The following is a 25472-nucleotide window of genomic DNA, read 5'->3' as shown; positions in this document are numbered from 1 at the left end:
TTATTGCCAGTACCACTACAGTATATGTAAACTCTAAAAGGTAACGATGGACTGCCTTCATAAGGGGTAACAATTTTATTACTCAGCAGTTGCTGAGTAATGTGAGACTGAGGTGGAAAAAAGGAGGTCTAGGTAACCCAAAATCATATCCTCTTTGTTTTCTTTTTAGCCATAAACATTGATTTTGCCAAACTTTATCCAAAATCATAACATTTCCTTTAACCCCGTTGTAGGTAGTTATAACCAAAGCATTTACATATCAACAGTCCTTAATCATATTTCGCAAATTCCATGTTCTGTTGACTGAATAATGATCATCTATCCAAAGTGTAGTCCATACTGTTTGTGCACAGTGTTTGGCAATGTGTTTACCCAATGGAATCTTTTAGAACATTCTCAGCATGTTTTGCTTCATCTGCTCTAATTTTCTTTTACTCCACCCAGTGTATACCTGCTTCACCACTAACAGCGATCTTCAGTCTTCTCTCACAGAGTGAAGGAGTTCGAGAGGTGAGTTCAACCAGTTAAACATCTTTCTATGGCTTATCTCGCTTTCTGATATACTCTGTTATTAATTTATAATCACTGTACAGAAGTAAGAAATAATCCATACTATTTAATCTTGCTTTTAGCTTTGGAGGGATTAAAAAGAAAATGTATGCATTGTGTATGTATAACATGTCATTCAAACGTCATACTTTTATGTTCTTTACTATTGAGTTACTGTATCAAAAATTCTTAGATCTAATGCAGTGCAATAATTAAAATGCCCTTTTATCACTTCATTTTTCTTTTCCAGTATCACTTTACATCTTTATCTAAAATAAAAATTAAATAATCTGAAAATCAACTGAGGGGCAAAAAAAAAAAAGTGAGAACTGAGTTCTCACGATGGGTGGCATAAGAATGTCAGTGCAAGTTCTGCTACTGTCATCTATTGGCATTGGTAAGTATCTCTGAACATTCAATTAGTCATTTAATAGAATATATATCCTTATCTAACACTTTTCTTTTTTATAAAAAAAAAAATCTATAGTATGTATGTCAGGACTGGTCTCTGCAACTGTAAGTGTTTTTTTTTTTCAAGATTAAATAATTAAATCAAAAACAATGAAATACAATGAAATACATGAATTAACATGTTCTTCTATAAATTTACATTACAGTCCAACACAACACAAGGTAAGTTTTTTTATACATATAAACCATATGCAATTTTATATGAATATAAAATAAAATGTCACCTTTTTCTTCTTTTAAAAGTTAATCCATTAACATAATTCTTATCCATGTTCCATTAATTATTAATTTGAAAATGTTAATACATGTGTTCATTCATTTTCTTTTTTGCATTTTATAGGACCAGGTTTATCTGAAAACAGGTAGGCATGCAAACTCAAATAACAGTTTGTAGACCTAATACATTCCAGGGATGTTATTTTAGTTAAAGATGACTTTATTATTCATTTCTGTTACCGTGTTTTTTCTTATTTAAGCAAAGCCACCACTCATACCAACGGTTTCCAGGAAACTTGCCATGCAGCAAATCTACAAGATGCCACTCAAAGAGTAAGCCTTTTGGAATTAATTTGAGTAAAAAATGATCAATTCATCGTTAAACCTTAAATTGTTAAATGTCCCCACAAAGCATTGTTGATAAATGACTCCCCCTTGTGCTAAGTTACTGACAGTAACCCAGTGCTTTCACCTGCTCTATGTGTTCTTAGAGCTCTGCTGCAGTGGACAAACTGACAGGCGAGTTATCCTGTAAAAGGGGTAAAAATGCAAGCTTAACAGATGAAAAGTCGAGGATGGTGGAACAAAATCTCAGGCAGATTGTAGAGTCGACTTTACAAGTGTTCTTTGACCTGGTAAATGAGCTAATGCTTTACTTCAGTATAGTGTAGGTGTAAAACATGTAACAGCTTTTAAGAATGGTAAATGGCAAATTTGTCTTGTAACAGAACAACAATGTCCCTGGATTTGATGTTCTGGATGTATTTGGAGTCATGGACAGCCTTCGTTTGGGTAATGACAGTGACCCCGAATTCATCAGGCTGTGGTTCTCTGTGAAGATGATTCCTCTTTTGCCTTATGTCAATGGAAACTTCCTAAACCAGCTCAGCAAGTGGAACTTCAGCTGCACCTCTTTCCAAGAGATGTAAGTGAATAAATTCCATTTTACCAATTATTGCTGGTGACTGCTGTTAACTGCTTATGGAAATCATTAAAGACATAAACAATTTTAATTGAATATTCTAACATGTAACACATTTCTCACTGTGTATTGCATTGAATGTTGATGTCAGGGTCCCAAAGTCCACTGAAATCACTAAAAAAAGGAAGAAAGAAAAATGCGTATCACATAATTGTTAAATTACAAGTCAGACCAAACAAGTTATGACTGTGTGACCCAGCTGTTGTAAAAGAGGCATACACCTTAATATAAGGTGGTCGTTTGTGAAGGTGTTTCTTTAAAATAAGAATGTTATATAATGATTCAGAAATTATGTAATTGAAAATAAGTCAAAAGGAGAATTTCAACTGAAAATTGCTACCCACGATGTAAAACGCGGTTGGAAACTTTTCCAGACATGAAAAGACTGAGGTTAAAAGAGTTCACTATCCCATATTAGAATACCATATGAAATGATCAAATTATGAAAGGAAATGAAAATGTGGATGAATAAACGAAAGAAATATAGGTCTTATTCTGTGTAGAAGAGGTTGTGACAAAATGTACCAATTCGTTGATTACAATGTTTTAAAATATCAATGGGATTTAAGTTTGAAATGGTTGTGATTGAATTATGTTGAATTATGTTGAATTTTGAATATGTTATTTATTGAAAGCTTTCTCTCAAATGTAGCATTCAGGCATTTGGAAGGCAAAAGGCATCCATGGACAGAGACACACAGCAAGCAGTCTTCACTCACTTCATCAAACCATTCTTGTCAAGAAATGACTCAACAGGTAAAAGGAGAAACTCAAGCTCACTTTGGTTTTTCCATGACAACATGTGGTATATTACCCTGTCAATAACTTTCTTGCTTTTTCTGCAGATCCTGGCTGTGTCTCATCTATCACGGGGAGCCAAGCGTGGCTAAAGGCAAACCTTGGCGACTTCTCTGATTTTGCAACTGTGCAGGACTTGGAAGCCTTCAATCCTAATTTGTCCGCTGTGAGTGCCAACTGCAGATGTACATCTTCCTGTAAACGGAATTCTTTTACCCAGAACATTTCCATGACTGCTGTCTGATATTATGCTGGTTCTCTTTTGTAGGCTGAATTGTTGTCAGTCCTCAGTCCTTCTCAGGTGGCACAGCTGGTACTGAGTTTGGGAGCCTCCAATAACACAGATTTGATTGATCGTGTGTTTGAGCGACTGCAAGAGGGCAACGCTCTAAAAAATGTGGATGGATTCCTCACACAACTGACAGCCAATGGACAGGTATGCTAGGCTTCTAAAAGGGTGAAGGAGGACAATCCTGGTGTTTTATTCCAGCAGGATAAGACAGAATAAGACATTTGCTAAACCGCTACACAAGTCTTCAAGGAGTCTATCATAGAAAAGAATTGCTTGCAGCGTTTGTACCATCTGTCAGTGCGCCCCAGAGTGGCTGTGGCTACAATGTAGCTTACCATCACCAGTGTGTGAATGTGTGCGTGAATGGGTGGATGACTGGATATGTAAAGCGCTTTGAGGTCCTTAGGGACTAGTAAAGCGCTATATAAATACAGGCCATTTACCATTTACCATGTTGTATGAGTACATTTACAACATGCAGTATCTGTATTGCTTAGCTTCTTTTCCACTTCAATTTCACAGATGACAATTTTCCAGCCTGTTGTGAGAGATCGGATCATGAATACGACCTTCATCGTCATCAGTCCACATTTCTCCACTTTCACGACAAACGACTATGAACTTTGGTTCCATGTGAAACTGATTCCTATCCTTGCCAGTTTTACTCCAGAAATGCTCATAAACACAACCACAAACATCAGCTGCACGAACTACCAAGTCATGTGAGTAGTTTTCTTGGAGCAATCAAGATTTTGTTGCAAATGAAAATGACAATACTGACAAAGAACAGCATGAGAACGTTTTCTTTCAACTGTTGCAGTGTGAGTGGGTTGGCTTTAGTTATCCAGGAGATGCCACTGTACAGACGACAAGAGATCACACATGGTCTGCTGGGCTATCTAAGAAATGCTGAAAATGCCATCAATGAGCCAGGTAGGGCAGACATAGGGTGCGTTATGTGTTTTCCAGTGTGAAATGTCTTGAAAAGCACTCAGACAAAAAACTTGCCCACAAATTCTTTCATGTCTACCTGTCAAAAACCTTCCTAAATTTGGCACATCCTAACTTTTGTTTGTATGCCTTAGCTTGCAGGCAACAAAATGAGAGTGATGCCCAATGGGTTAAAGCAAATCTGGGTCCATTCGTCCAATATACATCATACTCTGACCTCAAAGACTTCAACATCTCTACGGTAAGCCCTACATTGCACTTCTAGTCCTCCCTTAAGAACAGGAAAACAAAATTGTAGACTTAAGAAGACAAACACAGGAGTTTATTTTGCCATATCAAAAATACAAGCAAATCATAGAGCACACTTTCTTTGGTTGCAAACTCTAATCCTTTACCCACAGCATTGGTCATTACTGTTGTCTGATATTATGTTGATTCCCTGTTGTAGGCTGGATTGTTGTCAACGCTCAATCCCTCTGAGGTGGCACAGCTGCTACTGAGCTCTGGAGCCTCAAATAACACAGATTTTATTGATCTTGTGTTTGAAAAACTTGAAGAGGGCAATGTTCTAAAAAATGTGGATGAATTCCTGACACAGCTGACAGCCAATGGACAGGTAGGCTAGCCTCCTAAAAGGGTGAAGGAGGACAATGCAGATATTTGATTCCAGAAGTAAACACAGAATAAAACATAGGTCTCAACCGCTACATCCATTGTTGGCTATTGTATCTTAGAAAACAAATGGTTACAGCTTTTGTACCATGTTGTATGGGTGTACTTCCAACATGCAATCTCACCTTTGCTTATGTCTTTTTCCACTTTAATATGACAGAGCCCACATTTCCAGCCTGTTGTGAGAGATCGGATCATGAATGCGACCTTCATCATCATCAGTCCACATTTCTCCACTTTCACGACAAACGACTATGAACTTTGGTTCCATGTGAAACTGATTCCTATCCTTGCCAGTTTTACTCCAGAAATGCTCATAAACACAACCACAAACATCAGCTGCATGAACTACCAAGTCATGTGAGTAGTTTTCTTGGAGCAATCAAGATTTTGTTGCAAATGAAAATGACAATACTGACAAAGAACATTATGAGAACGTTTTCTTTCAACTGTTGCAGTGTGAGTGGGTTGGCTTCAGTTATCCAGGAGATGCCACTGTACAGACGGCAAGAGATCACACATGGTCTGCTGGGCTACCTAAGAAATGCTGAAAATGCCATCAATGAGCCAGGTAGGGCAGACATAGGGTGCGTTATGTGCTTTCCAGTGTGAAATGTCTTGAAAAGCACTCAGACAAAAAACTTAAATTCTTTCATGTCTACCAGTCACAAACCTTGCTAAATTGAGCACATCCTAACTTTTGTCTGCATGCCTTAGCTTGCAGGCAACAAAATGAGAGTGATGCCCAATGGGTTAAAGCAAATCTGGGTCCATTCGTCCAATATACATCATACTCTGACCTCAAAGACTTCAACATCTCTACGGTAAGCTTTACTCTTATTACTCTTCCTGTCTTTCTTGAGAATAGCAAAGCAAAATTCTGGAAATTATACAAAAGACATGCATTTCATGAATTCTACTTTTTTGTATCCATAGCTGGCAGTTCTGGACGTTCTTTCACCATCGCAAAAGGCTGATCTAATCCTAGATCCAAACAGTGGTGCTTTAAACGATGCACATGTTGTAAGGGAGGTGTTGACAAGCTTGACAGAGACCAGTGATTATGAGCAGCTCAACCAATTCTTCCAGGCTTTTGCAAACATCAACAAGCAGGTGAATTCTCATTGGTAACCTTACCTCAGCGCAAACATCAACAAATGTTAACAGTGTTCTTTCATAAACCTGCTCAAGTGTTTAACTGAAAATGATCCATTTCTGATATGCTTCATGCCTTGAGGCATCCCTGCTGTACAGAAGTACAAAGATTTAGTTTAGATAAGCTCCCCCTCATCTCCGCATTTCCACAAAGACTTCAGAACTTCCTCTCTGACCTTATTATGATCCCCTTCTCTTTTCAGAGAAATGTCACCCTCATCCAAAATCCAGATGTGCGAGACACCATTTTGAGCCTGACCTTGACAGCCCTTGCTCCTCAGCTTAAAGACTTTCAGCCAGAAGACTATCAACAGTGGTTCCAGGTTTATTTGGTTCCTGTGATGGCGAGCATCCTTCCTAGCAGCTTGCGGGTGATCCCCAGTAACATCACCTGTGAATCCTACCAGGCTGTGTAAGATATTTCTGATATCCACAGTTAGACATTTGGGTGTGCACAATGCCAAGCTGAGGCTCCTGACAAGTCACAATGAATTCTTTTCTTCCTTTAGATACGATGGTCTTGCGCAGAGTTTGGCAGCATTGCCACTGGACCTTTCACAGGGCGTGAGATCAAGCAAGCAGTACCTCCAGGACACATTCCCACGTATGTGGCAAATGGGCTTTCCTGACTAAACTTTTCCCAAAAGCCCAGTACCAGCACTGTAATGACTACTCCATTGATTTGTTTCCTTTCTTTTTCTTCTCAAACAGGCTGCTCAGTTCCAGCTTCCTTTGTGGTAAGATTAGTTTTTTGGGGGGTGGGTGGGTGGGTGTGGGGGGTGTCTTACATGGGTTATCCAATATTTGATCCAGGTTTGGCACACTAATTGGGCCAACTGTGACAAAGTCAAGGTATTTACACTTGAAGAAGATGTTTCCACTATACTAACACTCATATTTTCTTTGTCTTCAGTGCAAGGTGACCCCAGTTCATGGTAAGTCTGTCTAGAAGTACACATTTCAACTCTAAGGATATAAATGCATTCTGAAGGACTATTATCTGACACACAACCATTCTCTTTTCACAGTGAATCTCATTTGTAATGGAGTTGATGGGTGGGTGAAATGCCGTTTTGTTCAATGTTGATTCTGTCTAGGTAAAATTTGTTAACACAGTGTAATTAAGGGGACATTGGATTTCAATTTATTGTGTTTTTTCCACAGTTCAAAACTTGAGCAAATCCTGTCAGCTGGCAATTCCTCGGCAGCCCTGTGCAATTTCACCATCACAGAACATGCCTGTTCCTCTGTAAGATTCCTTTTTAAACTCCAAAAACAGAACATGGATTTTGCCTCATTATGGTCCTGAGACAAATCTCCATGAGCTCTGACAAAATGGCTGTATTCTTTGTCAATTTTCTTTTTCAAGGCTCCCTATCTCACATCCAGCAACTTGGTCACACTGCTGAACTGCACACTGAAAAGCCAAAACATATACCCAGTAGAAGTCTGGAAGCTTTTCTTCCAAAAAGCCTCTGCTGTACTGGACCAGGCCCTTGAGACATTTGCTAACATGGTAAGTACAAAATCACATTTTCACAATATTACCATTTCCCTGCGTGAAGTTTGGGTCCAGCTACAATTATTTTTCTGCCAATTCAAGGCCGTCAACAACACCTACCCGACCTCGTCAAATGTGCTCGAGGCTCTTGGAGAAGTGAGAATTGACAACTTCAGCCAGGCACAACTACAGAGTGAGGAGTTCATTACCAGCTGGTTCAAGACAAAGATCCGTCCGTTTCTGGCCGTTCCATCTTTCAACTTCCTATTTTGCCTTAGCTCCAAAAACTTCAGCTGCCAGACATACCAGACTGTGTAAGTAAATATGAGACATATAGCTCTGTTCTGCAAATGTGCAGTTGACTAGAAGTTTAGATGTTGAAAGCTTTCTCTCAAATGTAGCATTCAGGCATTTGGAAGCCAAAAGGCATCCATGGACAGAGACACACAGCAAGCAGTCTTCACTCACTTCATCAAACCGTTCTTGTCAAGAAATGACTCAACAGGTAAAAGGAGAAACTCAAGCTCACTTTGGTTTTTCCATGACAACATGTGGTATATTACCCTGTCAATAACTTTCTTGCTTTTTCTGCAGATCCTGGCTGTGTCTCATCTATCACGGGGAGCCAAGCGTGGCTAAAGGCAAACCTTGGCGACTTCTCTGATTTTGCAACTGTGCAGGACTTGGAAGCCTTCAATCCTAATTTGTCCGCTGTGAGTGCCAACTGCAGATGTACATCTTCCTGTAAACGGAATTCTTTTACCCAGAACATTTCCATGACTGCTGTCTGATATTATGCTGGTTCTCTTTTGTAGGCTGAATTGTTGTCAGTCCTCAGTCCTTCTCAGGTGGCACAGCTGGTACTGAGTTTGGGAGCCTCCAATAACACAGATTTGATTGATCGTGTGTTTGAGCGACTGCAAGAGGGCAACGCTCTAGAAAATGTGGATGGATTCCTCACACAACTGACAGCCAATGGACAGGTATGCTAGGCTTCTAAAAGGGTGAAGGAGGACAATCCTGGTGTTTTATTCCAGCAGGATAAGACAGAATAAGACATTTGCTAAACCGCTACACAACTCTTCAAGGAGTCTATCATAGAGAAGACTTGTTTGCAACCTTTGTGACATGTTGTATGAGTACATTTACAACATGCAGTCTCTGTATTGCTTAGCTTCTTTTCCACCTCAATTTCACAGATGCCAATTTTCCAGCCTGTTGTGAGAGATCGGATCATGAATGCGACCTTCATCGTCATCAGTCCACATTTCTCCACTTTCACGACAAACGACTATGAACTTTGGTTCCATGTGAAACTGATTCCTATCCTTGCCAGTTTTACTCCAGAAATGCTCATAAACACAACCACAAACATCAGCTGCATGAACTACCAAGTCATGTGAGTAGTTTTCTTGGAGCAATCAAGATTTTGTTGCAAATGAAAATGACAATAGAGACAAAGAACAGCATGAGAATGTTTTCTTTCAACTGTTGCAGTGTGAGTGGGTTGGCTTCAGTTATCCAGGAGATGCCACTGTACAGACGGCAAGAGATCACACATGGTCTGCTGGGCTACCTAAGAAATGCTGAAAATGCCATCAATGAGCCAGGTAGAGCAGACATAGGGTGCATTATGTGCTTTCCAGTGTGAAATGTCTTGAAAAGCACTCACACAAAAAACTTAAATTCTTTCATGTCTACCAGTCACAAACCTTGCTAAATTGAGCACATCCTAACTTTTGTCTGCATGCCTTAGCTTGCAGGCAACAAAATGAGAGTGATGCCCAATGGGTTAAAGCAAATCTGGGTCCATTCGTCCAATATACATCATACTCTGACCTCAAAGACTTCAACATCTCTACGGTAAGCCCTACATTGCACTTCTAGTCCTCCCTTAAGAACAGGAAAACAAAATTGTAGACTTAAGAAGACAAACACAGGAGTTTATTTTGCCATATCAAAAATACAAGCAAATCATAGAGCACACTTTCTTTGGTTGCAAACTCTAATCCTTTACCCACAGCATTGGTCATTACTGTTGTCTGATAATATGTTGATTCCCTGTTGTAGGCTGGATTGTTGTCAACGCTCAATCCCTCTGAGGTGGCACAGCTGCTACTGAGCTCTGGAGCCTCAAATAACACAGATTTTATTGATCTTGTGTTTAAACAACTTGAACAGGGCAACGCTCTAAAAAATGTGGATGAATTCCTGACACAGCTGACAGCCAATGGACAGGTAGGCTAGCCTCCTAAAAGGGTGAAGGAGGACAATGCGGATATTTGATTCTAGAAGTAAACACAGAATAAGACATCGGTCTCAACCGCTACATCCATTGTTGGCTATTGTATCTTAGAAAACAAATGGTTACAGCCTTTGTACCATGTTGTATGGGTGTACTTCCAACATGCAATCTCACCTTTGCTTATGTCTTTTTCCACTTTAATATGACAGACCCCACACTTCCAGCCTGTTGTGAGAGATCGGATCATGAATGCGACCTTCATCGTCATCAGTCCACATTTCTCCACTTTCACGACAAACGACTATGAACTTTGGTTCCATGTGAAACTGATTCCTATCCTTGCCAGTTTTACTCCAGAAATGCTCATAAACACAACCACAAACATCAGCTGCATGAACTACCAAGTCATGTGAGTAGTTTTCTTGGAGCAATCAAGATTTTGTTGCAAATGAAAATGACAATAGAGACAAAGAACAGCATGAGAATGTTTTCTTTCAACTGTTGCAGTGTGAGTGGGTTGGCTTCAGTTATCCAGGAGATGCCACTGTACAGACGGCAAGAGATCACACATGGTCTGCTGGGCTACCTAAGAAATGCTGAAAATGCCATCAATGAGCCAGGTAGGGCAGACATAGGGTGCATTATGTGCTTTCCAGTGTGAAATGTCTTGAAAAGCACTCAGACAAAAAACTTGCCCACGAATTCTTTCATGTCTACCTGTCAAAAACCTTCCTAAATTTGGCACATCCTAACTTTTGTCTGCATGCCTTAGCTTGCAGGCAACAAAATGAGAGTGATGCCCAATGGGTTAAAGCAAATCTGGGTCCATTCGTCCAATATACATCATACTCTGACCTCAAAGACTTCAACATCTCTACGGTAAGCCCTACATTGCACTTCTAGTCCTCCCTTAAGAACAGGAAAACAAAATTGTAGACTTAAGAAGACAAACACAGGAGTTTATTTTGCCATATCAAAAATACAAGAAAATCATAGAGCACACTTTCTTTGGTTGCAAACTCTAATCCTTTACCCACAGCATTGGTCATTACTGTTGTCTGATAATATGTTGATTCCCTGTTGTAGGCTGGATTGTTGTCAACGCTCAATCCCTCTGAGGTGGCACAGCTGCTACTGAGCTCTGGAGCCTCAAATAACACAGATTTTATTGATCTTGTGTTTGAAAAACTTGAAGAGGGCAATGTTCTAAAAAATGTGGATGAATTCCTGACACAGCTGACAGCCAATGGACAGGTAGGCTAGCCTCCTAAAAGGGTGAAGGAGGACAATGCGGATATTTGATTCTAGAAGTAAACACAGAATAAGACATCGGTCTCAACCGCTACATCCATTGTTGGCTATTGTATCTTAGAAAACAAATGGTTACAGCCTTTGTACCATGTTGTATGGGTGTACTTCCAACATGCAATCTCACCTTTGCTTATGTCTTTTTCCACTTTAATATGACAGACCCCACACTTCCAGCCTGTTGTGAGAGATCGGATCATGAATGCGACCTTCATCGTCATCAGTCCACATTTCTCCACTTTCACGACAAACGACTATGAACTTTGGTTCCATGTGAAACTGATTCCTATCCTTGCCAGTTTTACTCCAGAAATGCTCATAAACACAACCACAAACATCAGCTGCATGAACTACCAAGTCATGTGAGTAGTTTTCGTGGAGCAATCAAGATTTTGTTGCAAATGAAAATGACAATACTGACAAAGAACAACATGAGAACGTTTTCTTTCAACTGTTGCAGTGTGAGTGGGTTGGCTTCAGTTATCCAGGAGATGCCACTGTACAGACGGCAAGAGATCACACATGGTCTGCTGGGCTACCTAAGAAATGCTGAAAATGCCATCAATGAGCCAGGTAGGGCAGACATAGGGTGCGTTATGTGCTTTCCAGTGTGAAATGTCTTGAAAAGCACTCAGACAAAAAACTTGCCCACATATTCTTTCATGTCTACCTGTCAAAAACCTTCCTAAATTTGGCACATCCTAACTTTTGTTTGTATGCCTTAGCTTGCAGGCAACAAAATGAGAGTGATGCCCAATGGGTTAAAGCAAATCTGGGTCCATTCGTCCAATATACATCATACTCTGACCTCAAAGACTTCAACATCTCTACGGTAAGCTTTACTCTTATTACTCTTCCTGTCTTTCTTGAGAATAGCAAAGCAAAATTCTGGAAATTATACAAAAGACATGCATTTCATGAATTCTACTTTTTTGTATCCATAGCTGGCAGTTCTGGACGTTCTTTCACCATCGCAAAAGGCTGATCTAATCCTAGATCCAAACAGTGGTGCTTTAAACGATGCACATGTTGTAAGGGAGGTGTTGACAAGCTTGACAGAGACCAGTGATTATGAGCAGCTCAACCAATTCTTCCAGGCTTTTGCAAACATCAACAAGCAGGTGAATTCTCATTGGTAACCTTACCTCAGCGCAAACATCAACAAATGTTAACAGTGTTCTTTCATAAACCTGCTCAAGTGTTTAACTGAAAATGATCCATTTCTGATATGCTTCATGCCTTGAGGCATCCCTGCTGTACAGAAGTACAAAGATTTAGTTTAGATAAGCTCCCCCTCATCTCCGCATTTCCACAAAGACTTCAGAACTTCCTCTCTGACCTTATTATGATCCCCTTCTCTTTTCAGAGAAATGTCACCCTCATCCAAAATCCAGATGTGCGAGACACCATTTTGAGCCTGACCTTGACAGCCCTTGCTCCTCAGCTTAAAGACTTTCAGCCAGAAGACTATCAACAGTGGTTCCAGGTTTATTTGGTTCCTGTGATGGCGAGCATCCTTCCTAGCAGCTTGCGGGTGATCCCCAGTAACATCACCTGTGAATCCTACCAGGCTGTGTAAGATATTTCTGATATCCACAGTTAGACATTTGGGTGTGCACAATGCCAAGCTGAGGCTCCTGACAAGTCACAATGAATTCTTTTCTTCCTTTAGATACGATGGTCTTGCGCAGAGTTTGGCAGCATTGCCACTGGACCTTTCACAGGGCGTGAGATCAAGCAAGCAGTACCTCCAGGACACATTCCCACGTATGTGGCAAATGGGCTTTCCTGACTAAACTTTTCCCAAAAGCCCAGTACCAGCACTGTAATGACTACTCCATTGATTTGTTTCCTTTCTTTTTCTTCTCAAACAGGCTGCTCAGTTCCAGCTTCCTTTGTGGTAAGATTAGTTTTTTGGGGGGTGGGTGGGTGGGTGTGGGGGGTGTCTTACATGGGTTATCCAATATTTGATCCAGGTTTGGCACACTAATTGGGCCAACTGTGACAAAGTCAAGGTATTTACACTTGAAGAAGATGTTTCCACTATACTAACACTCATATTTTCTTTGTCTTCAGTGCAAGGTGACCCCAGTTCATGGTAAGTCTGTCTAGAAGTACACATTTCAACTCTAAGGATATAAATGCATTCTGAAGGACTATTATCTGACACACAACCATTCTCTTTTCACAGTGAATCTCATTTGTAATGGAGTTGATGGGTGGGTGAAATGCCGTTTTGTTCAATGTTGATTCTGTCTAGGTAAAATTTGTTAACACAGTGTAATTAAGGGGACATTGGATTTCAATTTATTGTGTTTTTTCCACAGTTCAAAACTTGAGCAAATCCTGTCAGCTGGCAATTCCTCGGCAGCCCTGTGCAATTTCACCATCACAGAACATGCCTGTTCCTCTGTAAGATTCCTTTTTAAACTCCAAAAACAGAACATGGATTTTGCCTCATTATGGTCCTGAGACAAATCTCCATGAGCTCTGACAAAATGGCTGTATTCTTTGTCAATTTTCTTTTTCAAGGCTCCCTATCTCACATCCAGCAACTTGGTCACACTGCTGAACTGCACACTGAAAAGCCAAAACATATACCCAGTAGAAGTCTGGAAGCTTTTCTTCCAAAAAGCCTCTGCTGTACTGGACCAGGCCCTTGAGACATTTGCTAACATGGTAAGTACAAAATCACATTTTCACAATATTACCATTTCCCTGCGTGAAGTTTGGGTCCAGCTACAATTATTTTTCTGCCAATTCAAGGCCGTCAACAACACCTACCCGACCTCGTCAAATGTGCTCGAGGCTCTTGGAGAAGTGAGAATTGACAACTTCAGCCAGGCACAACTACAGAGTGAGGAGTTCATTACCAGCTGGTTCAAGACAAAGATCCGTCCGTTTCTGGCCGTTCCATCTTTCAACTTCCTATTTTGCCTTAGCTCCAAAAACTTCAGCTGCCAGACATACCAGACTGTGTAAGTAAATATGAGACATATAGCTCTGTTCTGCAAATGTGCAGTTGACTAGAAGTTTAGATGTTGAAAGCTTTCTCTCAAATGTAGCATTCAGGCATTTGGAAGCCAAAAGGCATCCATGGACAGAGACACACAGCAAGCAGTCTTCACTCACTTCATCAAACCGTTCTTGTCAAGAAATGACTCAACAGGTAAAAGGAGAAACTCAAGCTCACTTTGGTTTTTCCATGACAACATGTGGTATATTACCCTGTCAATAACTTTCTTGCTTTTTCTGCAGATCCTGGCTGTGTCTCATCTATCACGGGGAGCCAAGCGTGGCTAAAGGCAAACCTTGGCGACTTCTCTGATTTTGCAACTGTGCAGGACTTGGAAGCCTTCAATCCTAATTTGTCGGCTGTGAGTGCCAACTGCAGATGTACATCTTCCTGTAAACGGAATTCTTTTACCCAGAACATTTCCATGACTGCTGTCTGATATTATGCTGGTTCTCTTTTGTAGGCTGAATTGTTGTCAGTCCTCAGTCCTTCTCAGGTGGCACAGCTGGTACTGAGTTTGGGAGCCTCCAATAACACAGATTTGATTGATCGTGTGTTTGAGCGACTGCAAGAGGGCAACGCTCTAGAAAATGTGGATGGATTCCTCACACAACTGACAGCCAATGGACAGGTATGCTAGGCTTCTAAAAGGGTGAAGGAGGACAATCCTGGTGTTTTATTCCAGCAGGATAAGACAGAATAAGACATTTGCTAAACCGCTACACAACTCTTCAAGGAGTCTATCATAGAGAAGACTTGTTTGCAACCTTTGTGACATGTTGTATGAGTACATTTACAACATGCAGTCTCTGTATTGCTTAGCTTCTTTTCCACCTCAATTTCACAGATGCCAATTTTCCAGCCTGTTGTGAGAGATCGGATCATGAATGCGACCTTCATCGTCATCAGTCCACATTTCTCCACTTTCACGACAAACGACTATGAACTTTGGTTCCATGTGAAACTGATTCCTATCCTTGCCAGTTTTACTCCAGAAATGCTCATAAACACAACCACAAACATCAGCTGCATGAACTACCAAGTCATGTGAGTAGTTTTCTTGGAGCAATCAAGATTTTGTTGCAAATGAAAATGACAATAGAGACAAAGAACAGCATGAGAATGTTTTCTTTCAACTGTTGCAGTGTGAGTGGGTTGGCTTCAGTTATCCAGGAGATGCCACTGTACAGACGGCAAGAGATCACACATGGTCTGCTGGGCTACCTAAGAAATGCTGAAAATGCCATCAATGAGCCAGGTAGAGCAGACATAGGGTGCATTATGTGCTTTCCAGTGTGAAATGTCTTGAAAAGCACTCACACAAAAAACTTAAATTCTTTCATGTCTACCAGTCACAAACCTTGCTAAATTGAGCACATCCTAACTTTTGTCTGCATGCCTTAGCTTGCAGGCAACAAAATGAGAGTGATGCCCAATGGGTTAAAGCAAATCTGGGTCCATTCGTCCAATATACATCATACTCTGACCTCAAAGACTTCAACATCTCTACGGTAAGCCCTACATTGCACTTCTAGTCCTCCCTTAAGAACAGGAAAACAAAATTGTAGACTTAAGAAGACAAACACAGGAGTTTATTTTGCCATATCAAAAATACAAGCAAATCATAGAGCACACTTTCTTTGGTTGCAAACTCTAATCCTTTACCCACAGCATTGGTCATTACTGTTGTCTGATAATATGTTGATTCCCTGTTGTAGGCTGGATTGTTGTCAACGCTCAATCCCTCTGAGGTGGCACAGCTGCTACTGAGCTCTGGAGCCTCAAATAACACAGATTTTATTGATCTTGTGTTTAAACAACTTGAACAGGGCAACGCTCTAAAAAATGTGGATGAATTCCTGACACAGCTGACAGCCAATGGACAGGTAGGCTAGCCTCCTAAAAGGGTGAAGGAGGACAATGCGGATATTTGATTCTAGAAGTAAACACAGAATAAGACATCGGTCTCAACCGCTACATCCATTGTTGGCTATTGTATCTTAGAAAACAAATGGTTACAGCCTTTGTACCATGTTGTATGGGTGTACTTCCAACATGCAATCTCACCTTTGCTTATGTCTTTTTCCACTTTAATATGACAGACCCCACACTTCCAGCCTGTTGTGAGAGATCGGATCATGAATGCGACCTTCATCGTCATCAGTCCACATTTCTCCACTTTCACGACAAACGACTATGAACTTTGGTTCCATGTGAAACTGATTCCTATCCTTGCCAGTTTTACTCCAGAAATGCTCATAAACACAACCACAAACATCAGCTGCATGAACTACCAAGTCATGTGAGTAGTTTTCTTGGAGCAATCAAGATTTTGTTGCAAATGGAAATGACAATAGAGACAAAGAACAGCATGAGAATGTTTTCTTTCAACTGTTGCAGTGTGAGTGGGTTGGCTTCAGTTATCCAGGAGATGCCACTGTACAGACGGCAAGAGATCACACATGGTCTGCTGGGCTACCTAAGAAATGCTGAAAATGCCATCAATGAGCCAGGTAGGGCAGACATAGGGTGCATTATGTGCTTTCCAGTGTGAAATGTCTTGAAAAGCACTCAGACAAAAAACTTGCCCACGAATTCTTTCATGTCTACCTGTCAAAAACCTTCCTAAATTTGGCACATCCTAACTTTTGTCTGCATGCCTTAGCTTGCAGGCAACAAAATGAGAGTGATGCCCAATGGGTTAAAGCAAATCTGGGTCCATTCGTCCAATATACATCATACTCTGACCTCAAAGACTTCAACATCTCTACGGTAAGCCCTACATTGCACTTCTAGTCCTCCCTTAAGAACAGGAAAACAAAATTGTAGACTTAAGAAGACAAACACAGGAGTTTATTTTGCCATATCAAAAATACAAGAAAATCATAGAGCACACTTTCTTTGGTTGCAAACTCTAATCCTTTACCCACAGCATTGGTCATTACTGTTGTCTGATAATATGTTGATTCCCTGTTGTAGGCTGGATTGTTGTCAACGCTCAATCCCTCTGAGGTGGCACAGCTGCTACTGAGCTCTGGAGCCTCAAATAACACAGATTTTATTGATCTTGTGTTTGAAAAACTTGAAGAGGGCAATGTTCTAAAAAATGTGGATGAATTCCTGACACAGCTGACAGCCAATGGACAGGTAGGCTAGCCTCCTAAAAGGGTGAAGGAGGACAATGCGGATATTTGATTCTAGAAGTAAACACAGAATAAGACATCGGTCTCAACCGCTACATCCATTGTTGGCTATTGTATCTTAGAAAACAAATGGTTACAGCCTTTGTACCATGTTGTATGGGTGTACTTCCAACATGCAATCTCACCTTTGCTTATGTCTTTTTCCACTTTAATATGACAGACCCCACACTTCCAGCCTGTTGTGAGAGATCGGATCATGAATGCGACCTTCATCGTCATCAGTCCACATTTCTCCACTTTCACGACAAACGACTATGAACTTTGGTTCCATGTGAAACTGATTCCTATCCTTGCCAGTTTTACTCCAGAAATGCTCATAAACACAACCACAAACATCAGCTGCATGAATTACCAAGTCATGTGAGTAGTTTTCGTGGAGCAATCAAGATTTTGTTGCAAATGAAAATGACAATACTGACAAAGAACAACATGAGAACGTTTTCTTTCAACTGTTGCAGTGTGAGTGGGTTGGCTTCAGTTATCCAGGAGATGCCACTGTACAGACGGCAAGAGATCACACATGGTCTGCTGGGCTACCTAAGAAATGCTGAAAATGCCATCAATGAGCCAGGTAGGGCAGACATAGGGTGCGTTATGTGCTTTCCAGTGTGAAATGTCTTGAAAAGCACTCAGACAAAAAACTTGCCCACATATTCTTTCATGTCTACCTGTCAAAAACCTTCCTAAATTTGGCACATCCTAACTTTTGTTTGTATGCCTTAGCTTGCAGGCAACAAAATGAGAGTGATGCCCAATGGGTTAAAGCAAATCTGGGTCCATTCGTCCAATATACATCATACTCTGACCTCAAAGACTTCAACATCTCTACGGTAAGCTTTACTCTTATTACTCTTCCTGTCTTTCTTGAGAATAGCAAAGCAAAATTCTGGAAATTATACAAAAGACATGCATTTCATGAATTCTACTTTTTTGTATCCATAGCTGGCAGTTCTGGACGTTCTTTCACCATCGCAAAAGGCTGATCTAATCCTAGATCCAAACAGTGGTGCTTTAAACGATGCACATGTTGTAAGGGAGGTGTTGACAAGCTTGACAGAGACCAGTGATTATGAGCAGCTCAACCAATTCTTCCAGGCTTTTGCAAACATCAACAAGCAGGTGAATTCTCATTGGTAACCTTACCTCAGCGCAAACATCAACAAATGTTAACAGTGTTCTTTCATAAACCTGCTCAAGTGTTTAACTGAAAATGATCCATTTCTGATATGCTTCATGCCTTGAGGCATCCCTGCTGTACAGAAGTACAAAGATTTAGTTTAGATAAGCTCCCCCTCATCTCCGCATTTCCACAAAGACTTCAGAACTTCCTCTCTGACCTTATTATGATCCCCTTCTCTTTTCAGAGAAATGTCACCCTCATCCAAAATCCAGATGTGCGAGACACCATTTTGAGCCTGACCTTGACAGCCCTTGCTCCTCAGCTTAAAGACTTTCAGCCAGAAGACTATCAACAGTGGTTCCAGGTTTATTTGGTTCCTGTGATGGCGAGCATCCTTCCTAGCAGCTTGCGGGTGATCCCCAGTAACATCACCTGTGAATCCTACCAGGCTGTGTAAGATATTTCTGATATCCACAGTTAGACATTTGGGTGTGCACAATGCCAAGCTGAGGCTCCTGACAAGTCACAATGAATTCTTTTCTTCCTTTAGATACGATGGTCTTGCGCAGAGTTTGGCAGCATTGCCACTGGACCTTTCACAGGGCGTGAGATCAAGCAAGCAGTACCTCCAGGACACATTCCCACGTATGTGGCAAATGGGCTTTCCTGACTAAACTTTTCCCAAAAGCCCAGTACCAGCACTGTAATGACTACTCCATTGATTTGTTTCCTTTCTTTTTCTTCTCAAACAGGCTGCTCAGTTCCAGCTTCCTTTGTGGTAAGATTAGTTTTTTGGGGGGTGGGTGGGTGGGTGTGGGGGGTGTCTTACATGGGTTATCCAATATTTGATCCAGGTTTGGCACACTAATTGGGCCAACTGTGACAAAGTCAAGGTATTTACACTTGAAGAAGATGTTTCCACTATACTAACACTCATATTTTCTTTGTCTTCAGTGCAAGGTGACCCCAGTTCATGGTAAGTCTGTCTAGAAGTACACATTTCAACTCTAAGGATATAAATGCATTCTGAAGGACTATTATCTGACACACAACCATTCTCTTTTCACAGTGAATCTCATTTGTAATGGAGTTGATGGGTGGGTGAAATGCCGTTTTGTTCAATGTTGATTCTGTCTAGGTAAAATTTGTTAACACAGTGTAATTAAGGGGACATTGGATTTCAATTTATTGTGTTTTTTCCACAGTTCAAAACTTGAGCAAATCCTGTCAGCTGGCAATTCCTCGGCAGCCCTGTGCAATTTCACCATCACAGAACATGCCTGTTCCTCTGTAAGATTCCTTTTTAAACTCCAAAAACAGAACATGGATTTTGCCTCATTATGGTCCTGAGACAAATCTCCATGAGCTCTGACAAAATGGCTGTATTCTTTGTCAATTTTCTTTTTCAAGGCTCCCTATCTCACATCCAGCAACTTGGTCACACTGCTGAACTGCACACTGAAAAGCCAAAACATATACCCAGTAGAAGTCTGGAAGCTTTTCTTCCAAAAAGCCTCTGCTGTACTGGACCAGGCCCTTGAGACATTTGCTAACATGGTAAGTACAAAATCACATTTTCACAATATTACCATTTCCCTGCGTGAAGTTTGGGTCCAGCTACAATTATTTTTCTGCCAATTCAAGGCCGTCAACAACACCTACCCGACCTCGTCAAATGTGCTCGAGGCTCTTGGAGAAGTGAGAATTGACAACTTCAGCCAGGCACAACTACAGAGTGAGGAGTTCATTACCAGCTGGTTCAAGACAAAGATCCGTCCGTTTCTGGCCGTTCCATCTTTCAACTTCCTATTTTGCCTTAGCTCCAAAAACTTCAGCTGCCAGACATACCAGACTGTGTAAGTAAATATGAGACATATAGCTCTGTTCTGCAAATGTGCAGTTGACTAGAAGTTTAGATGTTGAAAGCTTTCTCTCAAATGTAGCATTCAGGCATTTGGAAGCCAAAAGGCATCCATGGACAGAGACACACAGCAAGCAGTCTTCACTCACTTCATCAAACCGTTCTTGTCAAGAAATGACTCAACAGGTAAAAGGAGAAACTCAAGCTCACTTTGGTTTTTCCATGACAACATGTGGTATATTACCCTGTCAATAACTTTCTTGCTTTTTCTGCAGATCCTGGCTGTGTCTCATCTATCACGGGGAGCCAAGCGTGGCTAAAGGCAAACCTTGGCGACTTCTCTGATTTTGCAACTGTGCAGGACTTGGAAGCCTTCAATCCTAATTTGTCCGCTGTGAGTGCCAACTGCAGATGTACATCTTCCTGTAAACGGAATTCTTTTACCCAGAACATTTCCATGACTGCTGTCTGATATTATGCTGGTTCTCTTTTGTAGGCTGAATTGTTGTCAGTCCTCAGTCCTTCTCAGGTGGCACAGCTGGTACTGAGTTTGGGAGCCTCCAATAACACAGATTTGATTGATCGTGTGTTTGAGCGACTGCAAGAGGGCAACGCTCTAGAAAATGTGGATGGATTCCTCACACAACTGACAGCCAATGGACAGGTATGCTAGGCTTCTAAAAGGGTGAAGGAGGACAATCCTGGTGTTTTATTCCAGCAGGATAAGACAGAATAAGACATTTGCTAAACCGCTACACAACTCTTCAAGGAGTCTATCATAGAGAAGACTTGTTTGCAACCTTTGTGACATGTTGTATGAGTACATTTACAACATGCAGTCTCTGTATTGCTTAGCTTCTTTTCCACCTCAATTTCACAGATGCCAATTTTCCAGCCTGTTGTGAGAGATCGGATCATGAATGCGACCTTCATCGTCATCAGTCCACATTTCTCCACTTTCACGACAAACGACTATGAACTTTGGTTCCATGTGAAACTGATTCCTATCCTTGCCAGTTTTACTCCAGAAATGCTCATAAACACAACCACAAACATCAGCTGCATGAACTACCAAGTCATGTGAGTAGTTTTCTTGGAGCAATCAAGATTTTGTTGCAAATGAAAATGACAATAGAGACAAAGAACAGCATGAGAATGTTTTCTTTCAACTGTTGCAGTGTGAGTGGGTTGGCTTCAGTTATCCAGGAGATGCCACTGTACAGACGGCAAGAGATCACACATGGTCTGCTGGGCTACCTAAGAAATGCTGAAAATGCCATCAATGAGCCAGGTAGAGCAGACATAGGGTGCATTATGTGCTTTCCAGTGTGAAATGTCTTGAAAAGCACTCAGACAAAAAACTTAAATTCTTTCATGTCTACCAGTCACAAACCTTGCTAAATTGAGCACATCCTAACTTTTGTCTGCATGCCTTAGCTTGCAGGCAACAAAATGAGAGTGATGCCCAATGGGTTAAAGCAAATCTGGGTCCATTCGTCCAATATACATCATACTCTGACCTCAAAGACTTCAACATCTCTACGGTAAGCCCTACATTGCACTTCTAGTCCTCCCTTAAGAACAGGAAAACAAAATTGTAGACTTAAGAAAACAAACACAGGAGTTTATTTTGCCATATCAAAAATACAAGCAAATCATAGAGCACACTTTCTTTGGTTGCAAACTCTATTCATTTACCCATAGCATTGGTCATTACTGCTGTCTGATATTATGTTGATTCCCTGTTGTAGGCTGGATTGTTGTCAACGCTCAATCCCTCTGAGGTGGCACAGCTGCTACTGAGCTCTGGAGCCTCAAATAACACAGATTTTATTGATCTTGTGTTTAAACAACTTGAACAGGGCAACGCTCTAAAAAATGTGGATGAATTCCTGACACAGCTGACAGCCAATGGACAGGTAGGCTAGCCTCCTAAAAGGGTGAAGGAGGACAATGCGGATATTTGATTCTAGAAGTAAACACAGAATAAGACATCGGTCTCAACCGCTACATCCATTGTTGGCTATTGTATCTTAGAAAACAAATGGTTACAGCCTTTGTACCATGTTGTATGGGTGTACTTCCAACATGCAATCTCACCTTTGCTTATGTCTTTTTCCACTTTAATATGACAGACCCCACACTTCCAGCCTGTTGTGAGAGATCGGATCATGAATGCGACCTTCATCGTCATCAGTCCACATTTCTCCACTTTCACGACAAACGACTATGAACTTTGGTTCCATGTGAAACTGATTCCTATCCTTGCCAGTTTTACTCCAGAAATGCTCATAAACACAACCACAAACATCAGCTGCATGAACTACCAAGTCATGTGAGTAGTTTTCTTGGAGCAATCAAGATTTTGTTGCAAATGAAAATGACAATAGAGACAAAGAACAGCATGAGAATGTTTTCTTTCAACTGTTGCAGTGTGAGTGGGTTGGCTTCAGTTATCCAGGAGATGCCACTGTACAGACGGCAAGAGATCACACATGGTCTGCTGGGCTACCTAAGAAATGCTGAAAATGCCATCAATGAGCCAGGTAGAGCAGACATAGGGTGCATTATGTGCTTTCCAGTGTGAAATGTCTTGAAAAGCACTCACACAAAAAACTTAAATTCTTTCATGTCTACCAGTCACAAACCTTGCTAAATTGAGCACATCCTAACTTTTGTCTGCATGCCTTAGCTTGCAGGCAACAAAATGAGAGTGATGCCCAATGGGTTAAAGCAAATCTGGGTCCATTCGTCCAATATACATCATACTCTGACCTCAAAGACTTCAACATCTCTACGGTAAGCCCTACATTGCACTTCTAGTCCTCCCTTAAGAACAGGAAAACAAAATTGTAGACTTAAGAAGACAAACACAGGAGTTTATTTTGCCATATCAAAAATACAAGCAAATCATAGAGCACACTTTCTTTGGTTGCAAACTCTAATCCTTTACCCACAGCATTGGTCATTACTGTTGTCTGATAATATGTTGATTCCCTGTTGTAGGCTGGATTGTTGTCAACGCTCAATCCCTCTGAGGTGGCACAGCTGCTACTGAGCTCTGGAGCCTCAAATAACACAGATTTTATTGATCTTGTGTTTGAAAAACTTGAAGAGGGCAATGTTCTAAAAAATGTGGATGAATTCCTGACACAGCTGACAGCCAATGGACAGGTAGGCTAGCCTCCTAAAAGGGTGAAGGAGGACAATGCGGATATTTGATTCTAGAAGTAAACACAGAATAAGACATCGGTCTCAACCGCTACATCCATTGTTGGCTATTGTATCTTAGAAAACAAATGGTTACAGCCTTTGTACCATGTTGTATGGGTGTACTTCCAACATGCAATCTCACCTTTGCTTATGTCTTTTTCCACTTTAATATGACAGACCCCACACTTCCAGCCTGTTGTGAGAGATCGGATCATGAATGCGACCTTCATCGTCATCAGTCCACATTTCTCCACTTTCACGACAAACGACTATGAACTTTGGTTCCATGTGAAACTGATTCCTATCCTTGCCAGTTTTACTCCAGAAATGCTCATAAACACAACCACAAACATCAGCTGCATGAATTACCAAGTCATGTGAGTAGTTTTCGTGGAGCAATCAAGATTTTGTTGCAAATGAAAATGACAATACTGACAAAGAACAACATGAGAACGTTTTCTTTCAACTGTTGCAGTGTGAGTGGGTTGGCTTCAGTTATCCAGGAGATGCCACTGTACAGACGGCAAGAGATCACACATGGTCTGCTGGGCTACCTAAGAAATGCTGAAAATGCCATCAATGAGCCAGGTAGGGCAGACATAGGGTGCGTTATGTGCTTTCCAGTGTGAAATGTCTTGAAAAGCACTCAGACAAAAAACTTGCCCACATATTCTTTCATGTCTACCTGTCAAAAACCTTCCTAAATTTGGCACATCCTAACTTTTGTTTGTATGCCTTAGCTTGCAGGCAACAAAATGAGAGTGATGCCCAATGGGTTAAAGCAAATCTGGGTCCATTCGTCCAATATACATCATACTCTGACCTCAAAGACTTCAACATCTCTACGGTAAGCTTTACTCTTATTACTCTTCCTGTCTTTCTTGAGAATAGCAAAGCAAAATTCTGGAAATTATACAAAAGACATGCATTTCATGAATTCTACTTTTTTGTATCCATAGCTGGCAGTTCTGGACGTTCTTTCACCATCGCAAAAGGCTGATCTAATCCTAGATCCAAACAGTGGTGCTTTAAACGATGCACATGTTGTAAGGGAGGTGTTGACAAGCTTGACAGAGACCAGTGATTATGAGCAGCTCAACCAATTCTTCCAGGCTTTTGCAAACATCAACAAGCAGGTGAATTCTCATTGGTAACCTTACCTCAGCGCAAACATCAACAAATGTTAACAGTGTTCTTTCATAAACCTGCTCAAGTGTTTAACTGAAAATGATCCATTTCTGATATGCTTCATGCCTTGAGGCATCCCTGCTGTACAGAAGTACAAAGATTTAGTTTAGATAAGCTCCCCCTCATCTCCGCATTTCCACAAAGACTTCAGAACTTCCTCTCTGACCTTATTATGATCCCCTTCTCTTTTCAGAGAAATGTCACCCTCATCCAAAATCCAGATGTGCGAGACACCATTTTGAGCCTGACCTTGACAGCCCTTGCTCCTCAGCTTAAAGACTTTCAGCCAGAAGACTATCAACAGTGGTTCCAGGTTTATTTGGTTCCTGTGATGGCGAGCATCCTTCCTAGCAGCTTGCGGGTGATCCCCAGTAACATCACCTGTGAATCCTACCAGGCTGTGTAAGATATTTCTGATATCCACAGTTAGACATTTGGGTGTGCACAATGCCAAGCTGAGGCTCCTGACAAGTCACAATGAATTCTTTTCTTCCTTTAGATACGATGGTCTTGCGCAGAGTTTGGCAGCATTGCCACTGGACCTTTCACAGGGCGTGAGATCAAGCAAGCAGTACCTCCAGGACACATTCCCACGTATGTGGCAAATGGGCTTTCCTGACTAAACTTTTCCCAAAAGCCCAGTACCAGCACTGTAATGACTACTCCATTGATTTGTTTCCTTTCTTTTTCTTCTCAAACAGGCTGCTCAGTTCCAGCTTCCTTTGTGGTAA

The 25472-nt window shown here is 41.1% G+C and overlaps 1 protein-coding gene across 1 annotated transcript in view; it reads left to right on the top strand.

The window, feature by feature from the left end:
• Positions 1–488: 488 nt before the first annotated feature.
• Positions 489–25472, top strand: part of LOC146551881 (uncharacterized) — an 85312-nt gene continuing 60328 nt past the window's right edge. The window contains exons 1-91 of the mRNA XM_085258276.1: positions 489–510; positions 800–946; positions 1049–1065; positions 1167–1182; positions 1361–1382; positions 1497–1569; positions 1728–1871; positions 1965–2161; positions 2871–2974; positions 3064–3182; positions 3285–3452; positions 3831–4030; positions 4129–4241; positions 4394–4500; positions 4708–4875; positions 5092–5291; positions 5390–5502; positions 5649–5755; positions 5868–6044; positions 6290–6498; positions 6596–6690; positions 6798–6823; positions 7000–7021; positions 7115–7142; positions 7251–7335; positions 7456–7602; positions 7690–7901; positions 7989–8092; positions 8182–8300; positions 8403–8570; positions 8787–8986; positions 9085–9197; positions 9344–9450; positions 9658–9825; positions 10042–10241; positions 10340–10452; positions 10605–10711; positions 10919–11086; positions 11303–11502; positions 11601–11713; positions 11866–11972; positions 12085–12261; positions 12507–12715; positions 12813–12907; positions 13015–13040; positions 13217–13238; positions 13332–13359; positions 13468–13552; positions 13673–13819; positions 13907–14118; positions 14206–14309; positions 14399–14517; positions 14620–14787; positions 15004–15203; positions 15302–15414; positions 15561–15667; positions 15875–16042; positions 16259–16458; positions 16557–16669; positions 16822–16928; positions 17136–17303; positions 17520–17719; positions 17818–17930; positions 18083–18189; positions 18302–18478; positions 18724–18932; positions 19030–19124; positions 19232–19257; positions 19434–19455; positions 19549–19576; positions 19685–19769; positions 19890–20036; positions 20124–20335; positions 20423–20526; positions 20616–20734; positions 20837–21004; positions 21221–21420; positions 21519–21631; positions 21778–21884; positions 22092–22259; positions 22476–22675; positions 22774–22886; positions 23033–23139; positions 23347–23514; positions 23731–23930; positions 24029–24141; positions 24294–24400; positions 24513–24689; positions 24935–25143; positions 25241–25335; positions 25443–25468. Coding sequence (XP_085114402.1) covers positions 892–946; positions 1049–1065; positions 1167–1182; positions 1361–1382; positions 1497–1569; positions 1728–1871; positions 1965–2161; positions 2871–2974; positions 3064–3182; positions 3285–3452; positions 3831–4030; positions 4129–4241; positions 4394–4500; positions 4708–4875; positions 5092–5291; positions 5390–5502; positions 5649–5755; positions 5868–6044; positions 6290–6498; positions 6596–6690; positions 6798–6823; positions 7000–7021; positions 7115–7142; positions 7251–7335; positions 7456–7602; positions 7690–7901; positions 7989–8092; positions 8182–8300; positions 8403–8570; positions 8787–8986; positions 9085–9197; positions 9344–9450; positions 9658–9825; positions 10042–10241; positions 10340–10452; positions 10605–10711; positions 10919–11086; positions 11303–11502; positions 11601–11713; positions 11866–11972; positions 12085–12261; positions 12507–12715; positions 12813–12907; positions 13015–13040; positions 13217–13238; positions 13332–13359; positions 13468–13552; positions 13673–13819; positions 13907–14118; positions 14206–14309; positions 14399–14517; positions 14620–14787; positions 15004–15203; positions 15302–15414; positions 15561–15667; positions 15875–16042; positions 16259–16458; positions 16557–16669; positions 16822–16928; positions 17136–17303; positions 17520–17719; positions 17818–17930; positions 18083–18189; positions 18302–18478; positions 18724–18932; positions 19030–19124; positions 19232–19257; positions 19434–19455; positions 19549–19576; positions 19685–19769; positions 19890–20036; positions 20124–20335; positions 20423–20526; positions 20616–20734; positions 20837–21004; positions 21221–21420; positions 21519–21631; positions 21778–21884; positions 22092–22259; positions 22476–22675; positions 22774–22886; positions 23033–23139; positions 23347–23514; positions 23731–23930; positions 24029–24141; positions 24294–24400; positions 24513–24689; positions 24935–25143; positions 25241–25335; positions 25443–25468 — 11394 coding nt within the window. The 5' untranslated portion in view covers positions 489–510; positions 800–891. The remainder of the gene's footprint in view (positions 511–799; positions 947–1048; positions 1066–1166; positions 1183–1360; positions 1383–1496; positions 1570–1727; positions 1872–1964; positions 2162–2870; positions 2975–3063; positions 3183–3284; positions 3453–3830; positions 4031–4128; positions 4242–4393; positions 4501–4707; positions 4876–5091; positions 5292–5389; positions 5503–5648; positions 5756–5867; positions 6045–6289; positions 6499–6595; positions 6691–6797; positions 6824–6999; positions 7022–7114; positions 7143–7250; positions 7336–7455; positions 7603–7689; positions 7902–7988; positions 8093–8181; positions 8301–8402; positions 8571–8786; positions 8987–9084; positions 9198–9343; positions 9451–9657; positions 9826–10041; positions 10242–10339; positions 10453–10604; positions 10712–10918; positions 11087–11302; positions 11503–11600; positions 11714–11865; positions 11973–12084; positions 12262–12506; positions 12716–12812; positions 12908–13014; positions 13041–13216; positions 13239–13331; positions 13360–13467; positions 13553–13672; positions 13820–13906; positions 14119–14205; positions 14310–14398; positions 14518–14619; positions 14788–15003; positions 15204–15301; positions 15415–15560; positions 15668–15874; positions 16043–16258; positions 16459–16556; positions 16670–16821; positions 16929–17135; positions 17304–17519; positions 17720–17817; positions 17931–18082; positions 18190–18301; positions 18479–18723; positions 18933–19029; positions 19125–19231; positions 19258–19433; positions 19456–19548; positions 19577–19684; positions 19770–19889; positions 20037–20123; positions 20336–20422; positions 20527–20615; positions 20735–20836; positions 21005–21220; positions 21421–21518; positions 21632–21777; positions 21885–22091; positions 22260–22475; positions 22676–22773; positions 22887–23032; positions 23140–23346; positions 23515–23730; positions 23931–24028; positions 24142–24293; positions 24401–24512; positions 24690–24934; positions 25144–25240; positions 25336–25442; positions 25469–25472) is intronic.

This window comes from Mchenga conophoros, linkage group LG19 (assembly GCF_057382185.1).
Source record: "Mchenga conophoros isolate Kocher_MC1m ecotype Shallow Benthic linkage group LG19, M_conophoros_male_GT1.1, whole genome shotgun sequence".
NCBI classification, from domain to species: domain Eukaryota; kingdom Metazoa; phylum Chordata; class Actinopteri; order Cichliformes; family Cichlidae; genus Mchenga; species Mchenga conophoros.
Note: the sequence above shows the minus strand (reverse complement) of the source record. Positions and strands in the feature narration are given on the sequence as shown.